Below are 19,930 nucleotides of genomic sequence, written 5' to 3' on the forward strand. Positions count from 1 at the left end.
AGACGTTTGATTAAAAGATGGTTTGAGCTTTTGCTTTCTGTTTCTCTTGCATCTAAGTTTGTCTCCCCTCGTTCCGCAGCCGTGTCGTTCTCTGTCCGCGTGAGCCCGTGAAGATGGTGAAGCCAGACATCCACACTCTGGCCCACCACCTAAAGCAGGAGAGGCTCTACGTGGCGTCGGAGAAGCAGCTCATCCAGAGGCTCAACAGCGATGTGCTCAAGACGGCTGAGAGGCTGTACCGGGCCGCCTGGATCGCCAAGCAGCAGAGGATCAACCTCGATCGGCTCATTCTCACCAGGTCAGGCCGTCGCGAGTCTTTCACTTTGACTTTGGATGTTTTTGTAAACCACAGTTTGACACAAACCATCCTTCTCGGAGGAGTGTAGAAATCATTTGTCACCTGAGTCTTAAGCGTAGCCCATAAACGGGTCATTTGAGGGTAAGCCAATCAGGAAGCGTAACGTTAAGCTTTCACTTCGACGTTTGTGGTCACTTCTCTGTCTGAACGCTCCGTTTTGTTGAAGGTTTCAGCATCTGTCCTAACCTGTTGCCCTGAAATGAAATGAAAGGAAATTGGTGAGGAGTTTCAGAGACCAACCAGGAACCACCAAGGCTGTCGCAAACCGGAACATGCTGGATGACCATGAAGCAACCTTAAAACAATCGGCATGGATATGAAGAAGGGTGCAGATCAAAAAAGAAGCTGCAACACCTTTCTTCTTAAAGTTGCAGCTTAGATAAAGTTTGAGCTATTTGGCCATGGTGACCAGAACCATGTTTAGGGTAGTGAGGTGAGAGCTGCAAATCTAAGAACCCTGAGCCGGCTGTCAAGCATGACGGCGGTAGCGCCATACGTGGGGTCCGTTTCAGTGGCTATGGATCAGATGCTTTGCACAATCTGGGTGGCATAACGAAGTTCACCTCAAATCAACAGAGAAAATCCACCATAAATCCAAATGTGTTCCGTTTTTGTTTAGAAAAACTATCGAAGTTGTTTGTTGCACATCTTTCCAAGTAAAAAACTAATAAAGAGTTACACATTTACTGCGATGAGTGTATGTATAAAATAGGGCTGGGCGATATGGATTAAAAATTAAATCTCCGATTTTATCATATCAAATCTGATTAATTTATTTTTTTTTCCTCCTTTTTGTTTCATAAAAAGAAATTAAAGAAATTATTTTAAAACCTTGCTTTTTATGTCAAGTATTTCGTCAGGGAGTTGACCTGAATTCAAAGTGCAACTAAAAACAAGCTGTGAAATATGCTTGTAAAACAAGATGGCAGCCGTGCCATTATAAACAATGAAAATATAACAAAACATTTGCTGCTAGTGGTATTACACATTGAGCTAAGAACAGGCTTCACTGCACTTGTGAACATTAAACTAAGTTAAAAAAAAAGTAAACAAGTAAATGAAGTACCTCGTATTATGGTAAAAAAAAGTTTCCACTTAACAATATTTTGACAATACATTTGCTTAAACATATATTCAGCATCACATACTGTTCTTTTCATGGAAACCCAATGAGTGTATTGGCAAAATAAAATCCAGATTTTCCAAAAATGAAATCTTAAAGAATTGTAAATTCTTTAAAATAGGTCTGCTGACTAGAAAACACAAATACATGTTTATCTGGTGGGAGGAAGTCAAAATAACATGGCTCTTGAAGCATTTTTTAAAAAAAAAGATGCTAATTGATCATTAGCGCTCTCTGTCCTGTAGTGTGGAGGCCTCCCCGGCTGAGTGCTGTCAACATGCCAAGATGCTGGAAGATACCCAGTTCATCGATGGCTACAAGACTCTGGGCTTCCAGGAGACCATCTACGGCGAGTTCTTGGCCAGGCTGAGGGAAAACCCCAGGCTTGTCGCATCGTGCCTCGTGGCAGGAGAACGACTTAACCAGGAGCACACCCAGGGCGTCATCTACAACGTCTTCACCTCGCTTTATGGCAACTGCATCATGCAGGAGGATGAGAGCTACCTTCTGCAGGTCAGAAGTTCATAAAAAAAGTGTGACAGAGACTAAAAAAAAAAAAAAAGATGATAGGTCCTGATTTAGTTTTTGTCCTCTTGCAGGTGTTGAGATACCTGATAGAATTTGAGCTGAAGGAGAGCGACAACCCTCGCCGTCTGCTCCGCCGCGGAACCTGTGCCTTCAGCATCCTTTTCAAACTCTTCTCCGAGGGCCTGTACTCAGCCAAGCTCTTCCTCACTGCCACGCTCCACGAAGCCATAATGCAGCTGCTGGTGGAGGACGAGGACCACCTGGAGACTGACCCGGCCAAGGTGACGGAGCGCCTCACACCGGCCCAGCAGGAACGCTTCGGGGAGAAAGGCTCCGAGGACTACAAGCGGAGAGTGCAGGCGGCTGTGGAGGCCAACGAAGCCAAGCTGGTCGCTCTGGTGAACAAGTTCATCGGCTACCTGAAGCAGAACACCTATTGCTTTCCTCACAGCCTGCGCTGGATCGTGTCCCAGATGTACAAGACCCTGTCGTGCGTGGAGCGCCTTGAGGTGGGCGAGGTGCGCACCATGTGTACGGACCTCCTGCTGACCTGCTTCATTTGCCCGGCTATAGTCAACCCAGAGCAGTACGGCATCATCTCAGATGCACCCATCAACGAGGTGGCTCGCTTTAACCTGATGCAGGTAACGCACCTGAACCATTCGGGCCTGCACGGTTTTGCACGTTCTGCCCGCTGAACGACTATCCGATGCTTTTCTCATACAGGTGGGGCAACTTTTGCAGCAGCTGGCCATGGCCGACGACGATTCAGACCCCAGGCGGAAAAGCAGTTTGTCTAAGTTTGATAAGGTGGGTGTGAGGAAAGTGTTTTCCTTATTTCCACTGGTGAATCTTGCACAACGCTCCTTGTTTGCTGTTGTGACATTAGAACTGCTTTGATGGTCATCACCTCACTTATGAAGTGCAGAAATGAGCAGAAAAAGGCGGTCGAATAAGTTTTCCATGATTCCAAGCTAACTAAACTGATTGGCTGTTAAATCCTTCAGTTCACCAGCTGATACTTTCCCAGTAAGAAGTTTTAGGAAACCAAATCAGCCTCTTTTATGTCAGGTGTGTCCATTAAGATCCACCAATAAGGTATTTTTTTTTGTCCTTATAATCTCGCCCATGCTGTGGTTAGGATAGTTTTAGAGTTTCATGATGATTCTTTTTCTCAGTGATTTTCTTACTATTTGATTGAACATATTGTCAGGTCAGGAAAAAAAGTAACTTTTATGTCGATGTCAAGGGGCGTATTTTGTCTGATTTAATGCTGTGTTGAGAAATGTCTAATTCAGGCTTTAGGCAAAGTTAGATGTTTAGCTGCGTTTTGTATCCGCTACGTGACGTACTTTTGGAAATGCTTCTTTTCTTGTTCTCTGTTTTCAGAGTTGTGTCGCTGCTTTTCTGGACGTGGTGATTGGAGGACGAGCAGTAGAGACCCCGCCCATGTCCTCCATGAACCTTCTTGAAGGCCTCAGTAGAACTGCGGTCTATATAACTCATAGTCAGCTGCTTGCACTGGTAAGTTTCCTCTCAGCTGTCTTTATGTGATGCTACTTGCTGTTTTTTTCCTTACTACTGTAATGTAAAAAAAAAAAAAAAGCATTCTTGTATTTTATTGGGATCTTACGCGATTGACCTTCACAAAATACTGCATAATACACTGAGAAGTGTGAGGGAAACGATACATGGTTTATCTCCAGCAGTCCGAGGGCAAGACACTGGATACAGCCTGGACAGCTCTCCAGTCCATCACACACTGATTGTTACAGTTAGGATAATGTAGTCCTTTGATTCATGGGCCAGGGTTCCTACGCAGTCATCAAGAGTGTGGAATTCATGCTCATCATTGCTTTCTCTACCTGCCAGGAGGACAGAGTAGTTACTGGACCACACTGCCCTGTTTCTACCATTATGGCAAAAATAAACTTCACTGTTATGTTGACCTAACCTACCTGCTGTCCAGCAGAGCACTGCCACCTCTGCAGCCGTTTTAAATCTTCGCTCCCTCGTGAATTATCTCCACCTGGTAATAATAGCGGCGCCAATATGGACTCTAGTTTTCTCCGGTTCTGCAAATAGAATGAACGTCTTTGCTTGTTTTCTACTCCACCGACAGTGTGTTCTCATAGACTGATATTTAGAGGAAAACGTGTATGGCTGACAAGTCGGGCCCCTTTCGGCTGCTGAAATCACAAATAGCATGGCAACATGGCGCCTCCCAGTGGGCGCACCGCCATTTTTGTATTCATGAATTACTAATTCTAAGTTATGAGAACACTAGATTTTGCCAAAATATGTATATGTAAAAGCAGTACTTGATTTTTGCTGATTAAAAGCCTAATTAGTTACAGACTGTCCCTCTTTAAAAGAAAGAGAAAATTTAAAAATGTTTATTTCCAGATTTCTTCCATTCCATCTTTGTATCTTGTATCTCAATTAGAAGGTTCTGCAAACCTCTTGATCAATTTCATTTTGCACAGTCGTGTGTCCTTTAAATGTCCTTTTTATAGATTTATTTTGCTCCACAATTTTTTTTATTCTTTCTTGGCAATAGCATGCAACCATCTTTGTGTATATACAGTATATAAAAGCTTTGGTGGAAACAATAACTAGTTTTAAGGCACTCGGTGTGAAAACTCGAAGACAAACATTGATCAAAAAAATGTAAGTCTAAATGTAAAAAGAGCCATTTCATGTTTATGTGGTGTCTAGGTCCTATCGGATAAGTTTTAGACTGTTCTGTGTGTGGATTTAATTAAATGGGTCTGATTTAGCCATCAAACTAATTAACTCTTACATACATAACAGACGTATCACAAACAAACAAACTGTGTTAGATTTTCAAGTAAACTTGACAGAACAGCACCCTTTACCTCACTACTGGATAAGACGGCACCATTGTGTTTTTGCATAATTTATAGACATGGCAGATAATAAAATCCAGCTAGTTGTTTTTTTTTTTTGTACTCGAATATCAGCAATTCTCTTGAAATTTGTGACTAAAAGTCTGGGATTTTGTAATGGAAAACCCGGAACTCTGAAGGACAAAGAGTGAGAGAAGACGGCTTTGCTGAAATCAACTTTTTCATTCACTAAATCAATTATTTACCATTTTCCTTAAGTCAAAAGATATTTAGAAAAATTGTTTTATTGGGTTTACTTTAGTCACAGGCAGTGAGCTAAATAGAATTCCAGTTTTAGTTATCAAGTCCAAATTGTGAAACAAATATAACCATTTCTTATAATAAAATCCACAAACTCAATTAACTTTTTTGTAACTTCAAAAAATAAGTATACGTTCATATTAATTAAATGAAAACACACTATGTAGCTTAATTACACACAAACTGATGCTTTCAAGTCTTAATTTCTGTTAATTGTGATGATTTTCTACTTAGAACTAATAAAAACATAACATTTAAGATTAAAATATTACATTAGGCTAATGAAAATCAACTTAAAATTCAGAAACATGGACTTAATTAAAACCATGTTTAATATCTGCTTAAAGGCTATTTTCAAAAGGTACGTTTGAGCTGACAAATGAGCCTCATTGGAGCGCATACTATAAATGATCAAATATCACTTTAAATTGCAAATTTGAACATAAGATAAAACTGAAATATAAAATTATACACAAATGTTTTTGATGCAAATTTACTTTTAATAGGATTCATAGGGTTCTTCTGAGCTCTACGTAACAAGCTATATATATATATATATATATATATATATAAGCTGATAGAGAAGTGTACATAAACTCCACTTTTCTCTGAAACGGTTTATGAATCATTTATCAAGTTGACCCTGAGAGAACTGTTTTCCCTCTTGCATCGTAGGTAGACTTTATTCGCAGCGTAATGGCAGGAGACCACCTTCGAGAGGAGGAGCACATGGCGCTGGAGACCCTGCTGGCCAACGTGCCCCAGTCCCAAACGGTGAAGAGCAACAGTCTGGAGCTGACTCCCTCCAACACGCCTCAGCTTTCCCCAGCTACGACTCCGGCCAACAAGAAGAACAGATTACCCATAGGTATTCTCCTGGACTGCGTTCTCCATCTGTATCTGCTTGCTGTTCAGGCTTTTTAGGTTTCGTTTTCTGACCTGCTTGATATGATTAGGTCCTAAAAGATATTTGGAAAGGCAGAAAGCTGACTGTGCACATCGGTCACGAAGCCTTATAAAAAGCATAACAAGGAAGCACAGCAATGTGGTGAAAACCTGTGTTTATGGGAAGCTAATTGGCTACTTCTCAGCTTGTTACAGGGGTAATTAGCATGCCCTAGATTGAGGTTCAATTACAGGAATGACAACCAATTAAATTACCAACTATAAATGAGCAATTTTAATTGGAATGGATAGAAAAAGAAGCATAGATTACCTTCATTAGCGTTTGATCTCAAATGATGTAGCAACACTCTCGCATAGAAATAAAGCGCTTGTATTTGCTTCTTTTGAAGTTAAGGTGTTGATATGCTGGACATGAGTTGATGTTTGAACAGCGCTGAATTCTGAGGTCCTCTGTTTCTTCTTTCTCCAACTCCCTACTTTTTGCCCTTCTCTTCTCCTCCCGTGCCGCCAACGAACGACCAGGACAACACTTAGCCGCTATAACATCCTGGGACCCCTCAACCACCGCTCTGTCCGCTCACATTCCATTAGTAACCCCTTTTGGTGGGTAGCCTGTCGGTTAGCCTGGAGCTGCAGAGCACCTAACCCACTGCACATGCTGTGTCACCCAGCCCTCAGCCCAGCACTCATAGAGCATTGGTCCTTTCTCCAAGCTGCGCCCTAATCACTGCTTTCTGTTGCGTAGCACCGCTGCTGTCCATGCGCTCACATGCTTTGCCTCCCACAAAGCTTTTACTGATGAAAAAGCTGATTTTCGTTTTTTTTGTCCACTGATCTTGTTTCACTTTATTTGTTTTTGTTTTTGCTTCGTCATTCATCAGATTTTGGCTACTCGCTACCAGGTAGAGTGGAGACGAAAAATCGTCTGTAGGATTAGATGACGTTTGTATTTGAAGCAGTACTACTAAACTTTGTTTAAAAAAAAAAATAGAATTTTATCTTTCTCTACTTTGTTGTCACTCTAAAAAAAAGAAAAACATTCATGCAAACTGTGAACGCAGCCCAAACCCTCAAACGCCATTACACTGCAAAAAGGGAACTTAAAGTAAAGAATGGAATAAGATTTTTGCACTAAAAACAGGAAAACCGATCTCCATCTTATTTCAAGTGCAGTATATCTAATTATCTTATTTTAGGGGTAGAAGTACTCATTCCATTGGCAGATAATCTTATTTACCAGCTCAAATTAAGGACAAATACACTAATTTCAAGAAAATTATACTTTTAGTTCCATTTTTGCAGCGTACCCTCTTAAATATTTCATCAAAACTAAAAGCTACTAATATTTTCCTTGGTGTCGCGGTGCTTTACATGTACTTAGGCACACTTTTTTGGTTTGAGTAAAAATCCGATGCTGGTAAGGACTTTTTTTTTTTCCGCATCGCATTATAGATTTGTAAAGCCTTTATTTTCTGTTTGACTCTAAACTAGTACCACTATCAAATAACCTGTAGCATATTGTTTTTTTCTTTTTTATGTCATATGTCTCAAGAAAAAGATGCAATCAGCAGGTTGGATCTCAAAGATAACCTGACATCTGTATCAGGCAGACAGAATGATCGATACATCTCCAATATGGTCCAAATAAAAGAAACTGAATTTACCGGACTTACGTTTATACTGTGACCTGCCACAGAAAGCTACTCAACAATTTTTAATACAGATTTAATTCAGTTGGTATGAAGTAAAAATATGTTAACCCAACACTGAAAATTATTTCACAACCTTTTTAATCGCTGGTAAAGATGCGTGAATTACTATAGCATAATCACATTTTTGTAAAATATAACCTCTAATTTGACTGAATTTGTTGAGATGTGGGTAAAAAGCAATATTATAAATCGTGTTAAACAAAAGTATCGCACATTTTTAATTTTTTTTTAAATAGCACAGTTTTACGATATTACAGCTGACTAAAATGTTCTGTGTGATCTAATTGTTTATATTGTTAAAGAAAATCTAATTGTTTTCAAAATTCTTCAAATATGAAGTAGCATAGTGGTTATTGCAGCTAAGTTATATAGAGCATATTTTTGTTGTTTTGGTCTTAATCAGCACAACATTTTAAGTATAGGCCAGCTAAATTTAGTATTAGTTTACAAGTAAACTTAGTTATTTCTCTAAATAGTCTCTCTTTTTTCTACCGTGCTGTTAAAAGAGTAACAAAAGTCTAACGAGCTGAAACTAGCTGGTTAATGAGTCGTGCTATGTGCTTGGGTAGCCATCCTGCATTGAGCCGCTTAATGAGGATGCAGGCCACGGCTTGTCAGCTGGAGTGACTTTTGTTGTAAGTAAAGGAAAATGCGCTCGACTGCTTTCAGCCAGCTGGTTGGCAGTGTGCAGCTCTGCATTACACCATGCTTCATACAGCTGGAACACGTTCAATAAATCACTAACCTCCTTAATATCAATTGAAACCCTATTAGTTCTTCAGTTTATCCAAGTTGTTGCATTTTTTTCTGTTTTCATCATTAGATTAAATTTAGTTTTCTTGGGTTTTTTTTTTAGACTTCCATACATTTGGCTTTCTCTACTTTTTTTTTGGTAGAAAAATAAACAACAACTCTTGAAACTTTTTGTTTAACGTTTCTAAAAGAAAGAAATCCCGGTTGTCTCGTTTGTCACCTACAACCCAGCAGCTGCTCGCAGCCGTAGCCGTACCAACATAGCCCAGGAGGGGGAGGCAGAGGCCAGCTCCCAGGAGTCCCTGCAAGAGCTGATGCCAGAGGAGGTGCTAGTAATTTCGCTCGGAACTGGTCCTCAAACTGTCCCTGGGATGATGTCAGAGAATGAGGTAATGGGACTTGAATTAATGTACTCATTTGCAGGGGAGATGATGATGTGATAAATTCAGCCCAATATTATTTCCTGTCACTGAAGGGGAGTGAGTCCTCGCTCAGCACCACTGGGCATTTTACATTTACCTGTATATGCCTGCCAATGTTATACACTACAAATACAGGGGAGAGGAAATGACGTGTCTTGTGGAAAACTACAGTAATTCTCTGCTCCCAATTAAATCTGAAGCGCCGTTGTCGGATCCGGATAATCCCCTTTGCTAGAATGACTCGTATCAGAGCAAGATCGCAGAGCAGGTTTCTATAAGCTGTCTGTTTATCTCTCCGCTGCTCTGCAGGTTTTGAACTCGCAGATGGCTGATGGGCCCCAGGGGGATGGCCCTGCTGATGATACCAAGCTGCATGGCAAACCAGACAAAACCCTGCGCTTCTCACTCTGCAGCGACAACCTGGAGGGAATCTCAGAGGGTCAGTCTGCAGCCTGATGGCAAACTTAAAGCATGCCAAAACACTATTTTTTTATAGATCTTTTTTTGTACAGAAGTGAAGTAAAATGTTTCCTGTATTTCATGTGATGTTGAATAAAAACAAATAATAATGCCAGTATTCTAGTTTGCTATATTATGCTCCTGCCGACTCTTATATTTATTTATCGCTATAAACAACCTCAGGACCATCCAATCGTTCCAACTCTGTGTCCTCTCTGGACCTGGAGGGAGAGTCCGTCTCTGAGTCGGGGGCCGGACCGTCGGGGAGCAATGGGGTAGAAGCTCTGCAGCTTTTGGAGCACGAACAGGGTATGTGCTCGCATCTCTGCGTGTTGCAAAAATATTTAGCATAATACGCGCATGTTTATGTGCCAGACACAATAATTCACCAAGTAAATAAGTCAAAGACGGTTGTCGACCCGGTCTGAATTAGTGATGGTTTGTCTCCTTCAGCTACCACACAGGACAACCTGGATGATAAACTGCGCAAGTTTGAGATCAGAGATATGATGGGTCTGACGGATGACCGGGACATCTCTGAGACGGTCAGTGAAACCTGGAGCACTGACGTCCTTGGAAGCGACTTTGACCCAAATATGGATGAAGATCGACTGCAGGAAATAGCAGGTGCAGAAGCTGATTGTGTTCTTCCTATGTAGACTTGCGTTCTGTGCAGCCCAAGGTAATTAATGGACCTGCATAAGTCATTTGTTTGCTGAACACAGAGGCCACCTGTATTTAAGGAAATTGAGAGAGAGGTCATCAACCTGTGGTCTTTGAGTGAATTGCATCCAAAAGGACTATTTTTATATCTTCTGCAAAAGAACCATAGAACACATACAGCTGCATTCAGTTCATTTCAAAAAGGGAAACTTTGATATTATTGACATTCATTATAGAGCAAAGGTCTTCAACGTGGAGGTACTGAAGGGGGGTCGTAAGGGTCGGCCCCCCACCACCTCATTATGTGCATTACAAACAATAAAAACCAAAAAAACTGAGCTTCAATGAAAATTAGAATATAACATTAGACTGGTTTAGAGAAATATATGTCTATGCACTCAGTACTTGGTCTAGGCTCCTTTTGCATGAATTACTGCATCAGTGCAGAGTGGCATAGCAGCAATCTCCCTGTGGCTCTGCTGGGGACTTAAGGAAACTCAGCTTGATAACAATCTTCAGCTCGTCTGCCTTGTTGGCTGTGGTGTCCCTCGTCTTCCTCTTGACTTAATCACAGTAACACTGCGATCATAACGCCAGTGTTGGCAGGTGCCAAGTCCTGCTGCAAATATAAATCAACATCTTAATAAAGGTTGTGAGCTGAGGAAAGCATAAAGTGCTCTACAAGTTTGACAGCTGCACCGACTTTGGACCTGGCTCCAAAATTCATCACTGACTGCAAACTTCATACCGGATCTCAAACAACTTGGATTTTGTGCTGCTTCGCTTTGTGATCTAGACCTGGACTTTTCAAAATAAAATGTTATATTGACTTTTATCTGAAATGAGTACTTTGGACCACTGTGGAAGAGTCCATTCCTTATTTTCTTAGCCCAGTTAAGGCGCTTTGACGTTTTCTCTTCTCTTTTTCTCTTTTCACCAAACTTTTAAAGGTTTGCTTTACTATCTTCTTAAAGCTAACAAGTTTTTCCTACCACACTTTTTCCTTCCACTGAACTTTCCATTGCCGCGATTGGATACAGCGATAGGTGAACATCCTGCTTTATTAGCAACGAGCTTTCGTGCCTCGCCCTTTTTGTGGAAGGTGTCAACAGCTTTTAGTCAGCAGTCCTCTCCAGGATTGTAAAGACCATAATATACCATTTCTGTATTAAATGCTTTATTATTGGTCTTATGTAGTCTTCTGATTTGCTACGAAACTAGAGTTGTTTGAATGTTGAATGAAAAGAAATAGTGCAGTATGTAAAGAATCTGTACGACATAAGTTTTACTTTTAGAATTCAATAAAATAATCTCTAGAATAGTATTCTAATTTGAGATGATGGATGAAAGTTTTTTTTGCCATTTCTAAAGAAATAAATGCACCTGTGTCATTCACAGCAATAATTCCTGGTATTTCTAAGGATTTAATGGCTGTGGTTCTGATTAAACAAGATAGTTCTTGAAGAATAGGACTTAACAAAAATGTATAAGTAGATGCAAAGTCAAAGTGAGATTTTCAGACTCTTTAAATAACCTTCCGTTGTGTAAACTTGCTGATGTATACAAGTCTCGCTTGTAAAGCTTTACCTGGTAATTGTGGGGTTGCTGCACTGCTTTAAGCTAAAACTGTGACAGAGACACTCTGGTTAAGAGCTTAAAAGTTTATTTACTTGCAGCCAGGAAAGCTCTTTGAGCGTTTGTCTCTCTGAGACTCTCTGTATCTTTACTGCTTCCTTTCTGTCAGTATCCTTTGCCCAGCTTATTTCTCTCCCTCTCTCGCCACTGACATTCACTCAGTCCCCGCAGTCTTATTGACCTTGGTTCCTTCTCATTTGCATCCACCATTTTTCATTCTTCCGAATATGGCGTTGGGGGACTTTTCCATCATTAAGTGAATTTACAGCGATTTCCTTATGTGTTTTCTCCAAGGGATTGGGTTATGAGATGCACATTAAATATCCATTAATACCTCATTATCCCTCTGATAAGATTACCATGATAATGAGGCAGAAATTCTAATTGTTTCACTTCTTGTTGTGCCACTCATTTAATCATCCACCTGAAAGACAAGTACCCTGCGCCCCTACCTTGAAGACTGTAAACATGGGCAGCGGGATGGAGCACTCCCACTGTCGGCGAGAGGCCTGCCTCTGCCAAAAGCAGCACACGCTGTTGCCTGGGTGCTGGCATGTTTGTGTGCTCACAGTGCGTACGCATGTGCTATGATTGGGAAGCTTCACCAACCAGGGAGTGCACCTATCACCGGTTGACTTTTTGATCATGAGCCGTGGACACTGACTCCCACTCACACCTGCTGGCCCTGCTTCCCTCCTCTGCGTTTTTCCGCCTTGTTAAGTCACGTCTTCCCAATTGGAGGTAGAGGGACTTTCTAGGAGGGTGGACAAAGCAGTAATTTGGTTGTGAATTATGCGGCACTTCATCAGCAGCTCTAAGTCATGGCCCCGGAGGCCAGTATGGGATGAGATGTTCCTATTAACCTCTGACCCTTGGCACAGTGGTACATCTACTTGTGTGTCACAGTATGAAATGCATATGCCCCCTTTGTGTGTCTGTGTGCAAATCTAATGGCCTCAATCCCTTGATAGGTCATGCTTGTGCTCTCCTCAAATCATAATCCTAAAAGTTGTTAGGCAAGTTCTAGAGCCTTTATTTTACTCAAATGGGGAACAAAAAGCGTTTTGTTTATATTTTTTTATTTTTATATATATATATATATATATATATATATATATATATATATATATATATATATATATATATATATATATATATATATATATATATATAGTGGTATTTTTGAAAGTGTAGAAAGCCTTAAAATGTGCCCATCCTTTGCGGCTGTAGCATTAACTTACACTACACTCACAATCTTTTAGAAGAACAGACCCCAACGTCTAATTAAGTAGGGGAAAAAAAGCATCCTAAAACATGCTAAAAAGTGTTTTAACAAAATCTCTAGTGGCACAATTATTGGTACCTGTAGCAATCCCTTTAAAGGAAGTGCCTCTTTTTCATTTAAAGAGACGGCGCCAAAACGAGTCGTTCTCAGACGCACCGCAGACCAAGCTTAGGGCCTGTGGAGCCAAATTAAAGAGGAATTCAGACCAAAGCATTGCATTTCCACTTTGTATTGACAACAGCTTAATGATTTCAATGTAAAATTTTTGTCACTGAAAAGCGTGACATGTCCCCTTTAAAAAAATGTAACTGAGCCATTTCTTTAATTCACTCTTCACTGTTTAAATGTAATTGGATTGTCCATTAACTTCTCAACAGAAGGGGTTCAAATAATCGTGCCATCTGTGATTTTTGTTAAAAATCAACATGGCTTTCCCTCCCGACTTAATACATTTACACAGGTTAATTATTGGCATTGTCTTTTTTGTGTGTCTGAGATTTACTGCATTAAACTATATCTATATATTTTAAGACTTTTTACACATCTTTGCCTGGGATGTGTAAAAACTTCTACACCACCTTGTCTGTCCACATCTGTTCATGCCTTTAACAAAGAAAATGTTCACACTTATTGCTCTTTTTTTTTTTTTTTTTATTTGTCTATTGTCAAACCACTGTTGCAAGTTGTTGCTGCTTCAGCGTTTTCCCAGACAATATAGCTGCTCCGTGCTGTTTCAGGACGCTAACTCTTTGTCTCGTGCTCTCAGGAGCGGCAGCGGAGAACATGCTCGGCAGCCTGCTGTGCCTTCCTGGCTCCAGTTCAGTTCTGCTGGACCCCTACGGCTCCACCATCTCGGAGACCACGAGCGAAGCCTGGAGCGTGGAGGTCCTTCCCAGCGACTCAGGTGGGGGAAGGAAGCTTGATCCCGCCTCTTCTAACGTTTCCCGTCAGTTACAGTGTCATCTATTGTGCATTTGGACAAACGTGTTTATGCATGCATATGTATGTGTCTTTAGTGTGGAGGTGGAGGTGGAGGGGGATACCAGGTGTAGTTTTCACTGCATTCCACACCAGAAACGCATGTGCGCATCTGTCATCATATTTCCGTGCATTTGCCTGTCTTTCAGGGCAGATCTGCTTGTGCCAGTAAAAGGCAGCTAAGGGTTTCCTTTGAGGGACCACCAGGTGTGTTTGCACCTGTGACGGCAGCGGGGAGGGAAGCACAAGGACAGCAGCTGTCCTCGGTTTCCAGTCAGCCTATAGCCTGTCAGTTCTTTATCTGGACAGACTTGCCAAGCTGCTGCTTTGAGACCATTCTGTGAATTTCGTCCCGTAGTATCAGCTCTCAGCGCCGTTTCCTCGCATTCCTCGTAAAACTGCGCGTTACATTATATCTGATCTGATATCAATTAGAGATGCTGTGCCTGACTTCCCAGTTTGAAAATGAAAGCTTTTGCGAAAATCAATAGAGAGCTTTATTAGCCGTCTTAAGTGTTTCTTTGAAAAGCCTGGGCCTGTGTTAATTAAAGCAGTACACAATTTCAATATGGGCACTGCAACAAAAATGACATGCATGAGCGTCTTGATTGCTTTTTTTTTTTTTCTTCCATTTGCTGCCACTGTTCTGCTCAATAATGGTGTGAAATCGTGCTCTGTTCAAGCGCAGTGCTTGTTTCATGGCTAGGCAGCAGAAAACTACACTCCAAAGAGCACTTCAGCAACGCATTATTACTAACGAGCATGCAAACGAGCGCTGCTGCTAGAACGAAGCCTCTGGGTTGGACCCAACAGCACCACGGGGTGGCCAAAGAATTGGAAGCGGTAGCTTTATTGTTTAGTTTGGCACTTATAAGGCTAATAATGATGTAGGCTTTGTTACGTGTTTTTCATGTGTACATTTTTTAACAGACCAAGTGGTAGATTTTTGAAAGTATCCATGCATGAGTGCAGTGGGATGTGAGTTTTCATGGGGCCTGTGTGAAAATGCTGGGCTTTCTTTATTAATCATTCCCACTGCTGTCAGAGTAATGTACGGCTCTCCTTATTCTTTTATTTTTGCAGCATGTAGTTGTTAGTTTGACACGTACACTTAAGCCAAAATATAGACAGCTTTTTTGGTGGATTTTAATGTTTTTTTGTGACTGAAGTTATTTCTATTTCCAACCAGCAGAATTAGTTTGTTATGCAAGCGAGGGAAGACTGCCAGAGCCTTCTCTCAGTCAGCTGACTGGCAGTGCTCAGCAACTGGAAAGGGGAGGGGCTTAATACGTTCTTTATATCGTCTTTATAAAGGCTATTTTAGGGACATAAACCACTGGGGAACAGTATCTTTTTAAAATCTTTCTCTGCAATTCGGTTTGTCAACAGAAGCCCCAGACCTGAAGCAGGAGGAGCGTCTGCAGGAGCTGGAGAGCTGCTCTGGGGTTGGCAGCACCTCGGATGACACCGAGGTCAGAGAGGTCAGCTCGAGACCCAGCACACCAGGCCTCAGTGTTGTCTCAGGTATTGATCTAAAAAAAAAAAAGATGAACTGCTTCTTTTTGTCTCCCAGAAACTTTTAGTTCCGTTTGACTCTGCTGTCTGTTTTGTGAACCCATTTGTTGCAAACTGCTTTTTTGCATTTGGGCAGAAAACAAAGAGGCCATTCCTCAGCCTCTTTGTGTTGAGAGCGGTCATGTTGCTGGGAGGGTAGTTAACCTGCATAGTTGCATCGGTGTGAATTTTTCTGAATGACACAGGGGTTAATGTTGGCCGTCTCGTCCGTGGGCTCTGGTGGACACGCATTTTGGAAGTACATGAAGTAGGATTCTAGATTAAGAAGCCAGCGGTGACATTCCTGGCTCAGCTCACGGGAGGAAAGTCCCACAGGATCCCGCCGATGGATTGTCTGCTTCCGATGATCATTCTTATCCATGTCTTTCCCTTAACCCATGGGAGCTTACGCTACCAATTTAAAGTTCCCACCGGGGTCCCACCTGAGAGAGACAATACAGCAAGGTCTAAAGAGAAAAATATCCTCTTTTGTTTTAAAAACCACTGCACATGCAGTTTTTTTTTTGACTGTTGCCAAGTTAAACATCTATCTGCAGAGGTGATATTGAGTTTGCTTTTGTCCTTAAAAGAACTGTTGACTTTGTGCGTGCGCGCCACAGGTATCAGTGCGACCTCAGAGGACATCCCAAACAAAATTGAGGACCTGCGGTCAGAGTGCAGCTCAGATTTTGGTGGGAAAGACTCTGTGACCAGTCCTGATGGCGAGGAGTCGGGTCATGGTAGGAGAATTTGACTTCTCTTCTTTTTATGCCGTTGTGATTAAATCCACATGAACCTTTTTACTGTCACCACTTTCCACACCTGCATTACAATAAATGACAACATTTTTGACGATTTATTTTTTCAGAGCTTATGCTTGCATTTTATTACATTTGCAGAAATTGTGCAGATGAAAGTGCATGGTGATCAGAAATGTAAAGACAAATTAGCCAGTTACATTTTATTTTTTTTACTGATTTTCAGCTTGACCGACCCTTGCTGATGACCGGCAACCCCTAAATTCAATCACGTTCCGATTAGAGGAACTAGCAGGTCACATTAACAGCAACACTCTTCAGTGTTGAAGTTGTTACTGAACAAAAAGGATCAAAAGTTCAAAAGTTGCCTGCTTTTAGGATCAGTGAGATGCTTTAAAAGTTAAAGGATGACAACAGCCCCTCTCCATTCCTCAGCTATTGGCTTTCCTAAAAGTCGCTGGATGACATCATCACCTAATTTCCGTATTTCTTGATGTACTTGTGATCCAGGCTGTATGAAAGAAAAGTTTTTGGCAAGACAGAAAAGTGAATAAAAACACTGTAATAATGTCTGGAACTACAAACGAACTTGATGAAATAATTTCTGAATTTTAATACATTAAGACAGTAACTTCTGAATGGTTGGTGCTTACACGGGAAGTCACGAATAACATTTGTCGATTTTGGGAAGAAGAAAAAAGTTGATAAGTTGGGAACACGGCACAGTAGCCAGCTTTGCAGCCGAACAGGCAGGGACCGGTAGTGTTGGCTTTTCAAAATTAAGTCAATTTAAACACTGCATGGTATTTCAATTATTTCCAGTTCTAATTATGGTCAGTATAAGTACGCAAATATAGGAGATATAACAGTTTCATGGAGATATACGTCTCCATTCTGTGAGTGTGGCGGGTGGTTCGCTACGATCAGTCACATGTAGAAGGAACCCTTGCTCCTAGCAACTTTGATTGCTCTCTGCTGGAAGGCCAGATGGAAATTTCTTTAATGCTGTTATTTACAGCCCTTTAAAAAGAAGTGGAAATTGGCTTAAATTTATATCAGCAGGTCAGACTTTTACAGGAAACTGACACCAAGGTATCTCTAACTCTAATTTGAACTTTTACATTTTTAGTTTGGTTATACCTCTTTGGAAACTCCAGTTTGAACATTTCATCTTTGTAGTCCCACTGAGGGGAAAATCGTCTCTGCGTTTAACCCTTCTCTTAGGGAGCAGTCTGCTGCCACACAGAGTGCTTATGCTCAGGGGCCCAGGGTGGCTGAGTTTCAAACCGGGGACCTTTGCAGGTCTCCAAGATGCAAACGCCAAGCTTCCTTACTACTAGGCCACCTCCCTCATCTTTAACCTGAGGGAACACTGTCCGTCATCACTGCATGTTTTGTTAAAACCAGAGTTTGTTTTCAGAAAGCTTGTTAATGGCTCCGTTCTTTCATGCGTCTGCAGGAGGCCACCATCTGACGTCTCCGCCTTCACAGGCCGAATCTTTGCTCGCCATGTTTGATCCGCTCTCCTCTGGTGAAGGTAATTTGCAGTTTCTTGTGTTCTGTGGGCAAGCAACGCTAGACTTTACTATTGTCATTATCTCCACCCTAAATTCATCAGCATTCATCAACATGTTGGTAAAAATGTTCATTATGAACTATTAGAAATGCACATTTTTCAGCATAGTGGATCTCCTAAAATATTCAGTTTTAGCTTGAATTGGATTTCTTTACATTTTGTTTGTAGTGTTTGAGAGGAATGGTAGTTTGTCTGTCTCTGTGGCAAGGTGAGGGGATGACAGGTTGAGAGACCTCACCCCAGGCTCTTTGGCACTGTCCCCTTGTCCCACTGTGCTTATGGCACGCGGCTGCCATTGGAAGCTTTTCAGGAGAGAGTCTACCCTTGGAACAGGTGGCCTACCTCCACCTAGGGCTCATCTCCCACCAACATCTCTCTTTAGCTCTCTCCCCCACACACAAGGAGGTTTTTTCTGCTGATTAGACTTCAAATTGTCTCTAAAAATATGAAATTGTTTTATATGAAGAAAAAAACAGCAATTTTTCATAAATATTTAAACTTTTCAATGAATTTATTTCCACACCTCTAATGTGTGTGCAGAAAGCTTTAGAAAGCTGCTAAATTACTTGGTAAATTGAGGTAGTGTACTGAAGACTAGTACGTATTGCTATAGATTGCTGTAGTTTTATGGCTTTCCTCTCTCTTTTCTTCCTTACTGTTGCAGGCTCCTCCACAGGGACAATAGTTAGACCCAAGGTGCACTACGCCAGGCCCACTCACCCTCCCCCCGATCCTCCTATCCCTGAAGCCAGTGCCATGGGGCAGGATATACGGCACACCATTTGCATGGCCCAGTGCTTGGCCCAGGCTGAGCTGGAGCAATCGAAGCAGCGCCACTCCTTCCCCGACAGGCTGGTCCGCAGTCGCAGTTCAGACATCGTGTGCCCGGGCCGCCGGCCCACAAGCGACCCCGGCCTTAACCGGAGGGTAGCGGTTGAAGAGCGTGACCCTCCCGGGGCCTTCGCCTCAGGACCATCCTCATCGCCAAGCAAGGACTCCCTGAAAGGAGAGGTAAGTTCTGTGTTAGTGCTGTTTATTCAGCGTGTCATCTTGCTGGGCGTAGTGCAGCTTTAACCTAAGCTAGCGTTAGCTTATGTTGTTCAGGAGGTTCATAACTGTGTCGCTACATGTTCAAGAGTTTACTGACCTTTTTACGTTGCTCTCAAACATTCGTGTCGTACTGATTAGACCGTTTTGGTGTGACATAATTAGACTGTTGCACTCATTAAAAATCACTAACTTTCAGAGAAAGAGGCCCACTGTGCTGAAATGCGCTGGTGAGAACCTGATATCTAAGGTTTATCCATATGAAAAGTGCTCAATAGTGGTTGTGAGGAGCAAAAGACTCGCCCTCCAGGTCGCAGACATTGGGAAGGCCCCCCAGGAGCAAAAGAGCTCAAGAAGGACCAACACAGGGATAGCTGCCTCCCCCATCCCAGGGAAGTGCAGAGGAGAGCCCCAGGACTCCCCCCAGCAACCACAGTGCAGAAGACCCCAGAAGCTGCAGCGACGAGCCTAGCCAGCAGCTAGCTATGCCAGAGCAGAACCCGCCATAGGCCCAGAGACCTTAAGTCCAAGCGCAAGCCCCCAGCCTGGGAACCAGGGAGCTCAGGGCCCACGAAGCACCGTCAGAGAGTCAGCACACACCCGAGCACCCAGCCCAGGACACTGAGGACCACCAACTCACCAGCGGGTCTAGGGGCCAACCACCAAAGAGGGGATGGGCCCCACAATTGGAGACCTGAGGTTTTCCAGCAGAGGAGGCAGCCCAAAACCCAACCTGACAAATGGACAAGCACATAAACACAGTCCCACCCTAATGCCCACACATGCAAGCCCTCATAACTACACACTCTACTAACACACCCGTGCACCCCCCACACACTATACCCCGAGGCCCCAGAGAGGCGACCAGACCCGGGACGTCATCCTCTTCACCAAGGTAGAGGAGAGCAGACCGTCCGAGCCACAAGCCGAGGCCAGGACTGAGCCTTACCCCAACCTGGGTAAACCCGGCCCATACCCAAACCCCCCGCCCTGGCCCCAGACC

At 42.4% G+C, this 19,930-nt stretch overlaps 1 protein-coding gene across 1 annotated transcript in view; it reads left to right on the forward strand.

Moving 5' to 3' along the window:
- Positions 1–19,930, forward strand: part of gapvd1 (GTPase activating protein and VPS9 domains 1) — a 65,047-nt gene that overhangs the window by 14,631 nt on the left and 30,486 nt on the right. Inside the window, 17 exon segments of the mRNA XM_036144543.1 lie at positions 80–298; positions 1,727–1,994; positions 2,081–2,653; positions 2,736–2,819; positions 3,399–3,533; positions 5,855–6,047; positions 6,608–6,688; positions 6,967–6,987; positions 8,782–8,939; positions 9,282–9,411; positions 9,615–9,740; positions 9,885–10,058; positions 13,781–13,918; positions 15,382–15,516; positions 16,167–16,286; positions 17,764–17,841; positions 18,545–18,891. Of these exon segments, the coding sequence (XP_036000436.1) occupies positions 114–298; positions 1,727–1,994; positions 2,081–2,653; positions 2,736–2,819; positions 3,399–3,533; positions 5,855–6,047; positions 6,608–6,688; positions 6,967–6,987; positions 8,782–8,939; positions 9,282–9,411; positions 9,615–9,740; positions 9,885–10,058; positions 13,781–13,918; positions 15,382–15,516; positions 16,167–16,286; positions 17,764–17,841; positions 18,545–18,891 (2,946 nt within the window). The 5' untranslated portion in view covers positions 80–113.

The sequence above is a fragment of the Fundulus heteroclitus genome, chromosome 12 (assembly GCF_011125445.2).
Source record: "Fundulus heteroclitus isolate FHET01 chromosome 12, MU-UCD_Fhet_4.1, whole genome shotgun sequence".
Lineage (NCBI taxonomy): Eukaryota > Metazoa > Chordata > Actinopteri > Cyprinodontiformes > Fundulidae > Fundulus > Fundulus heteroclitus.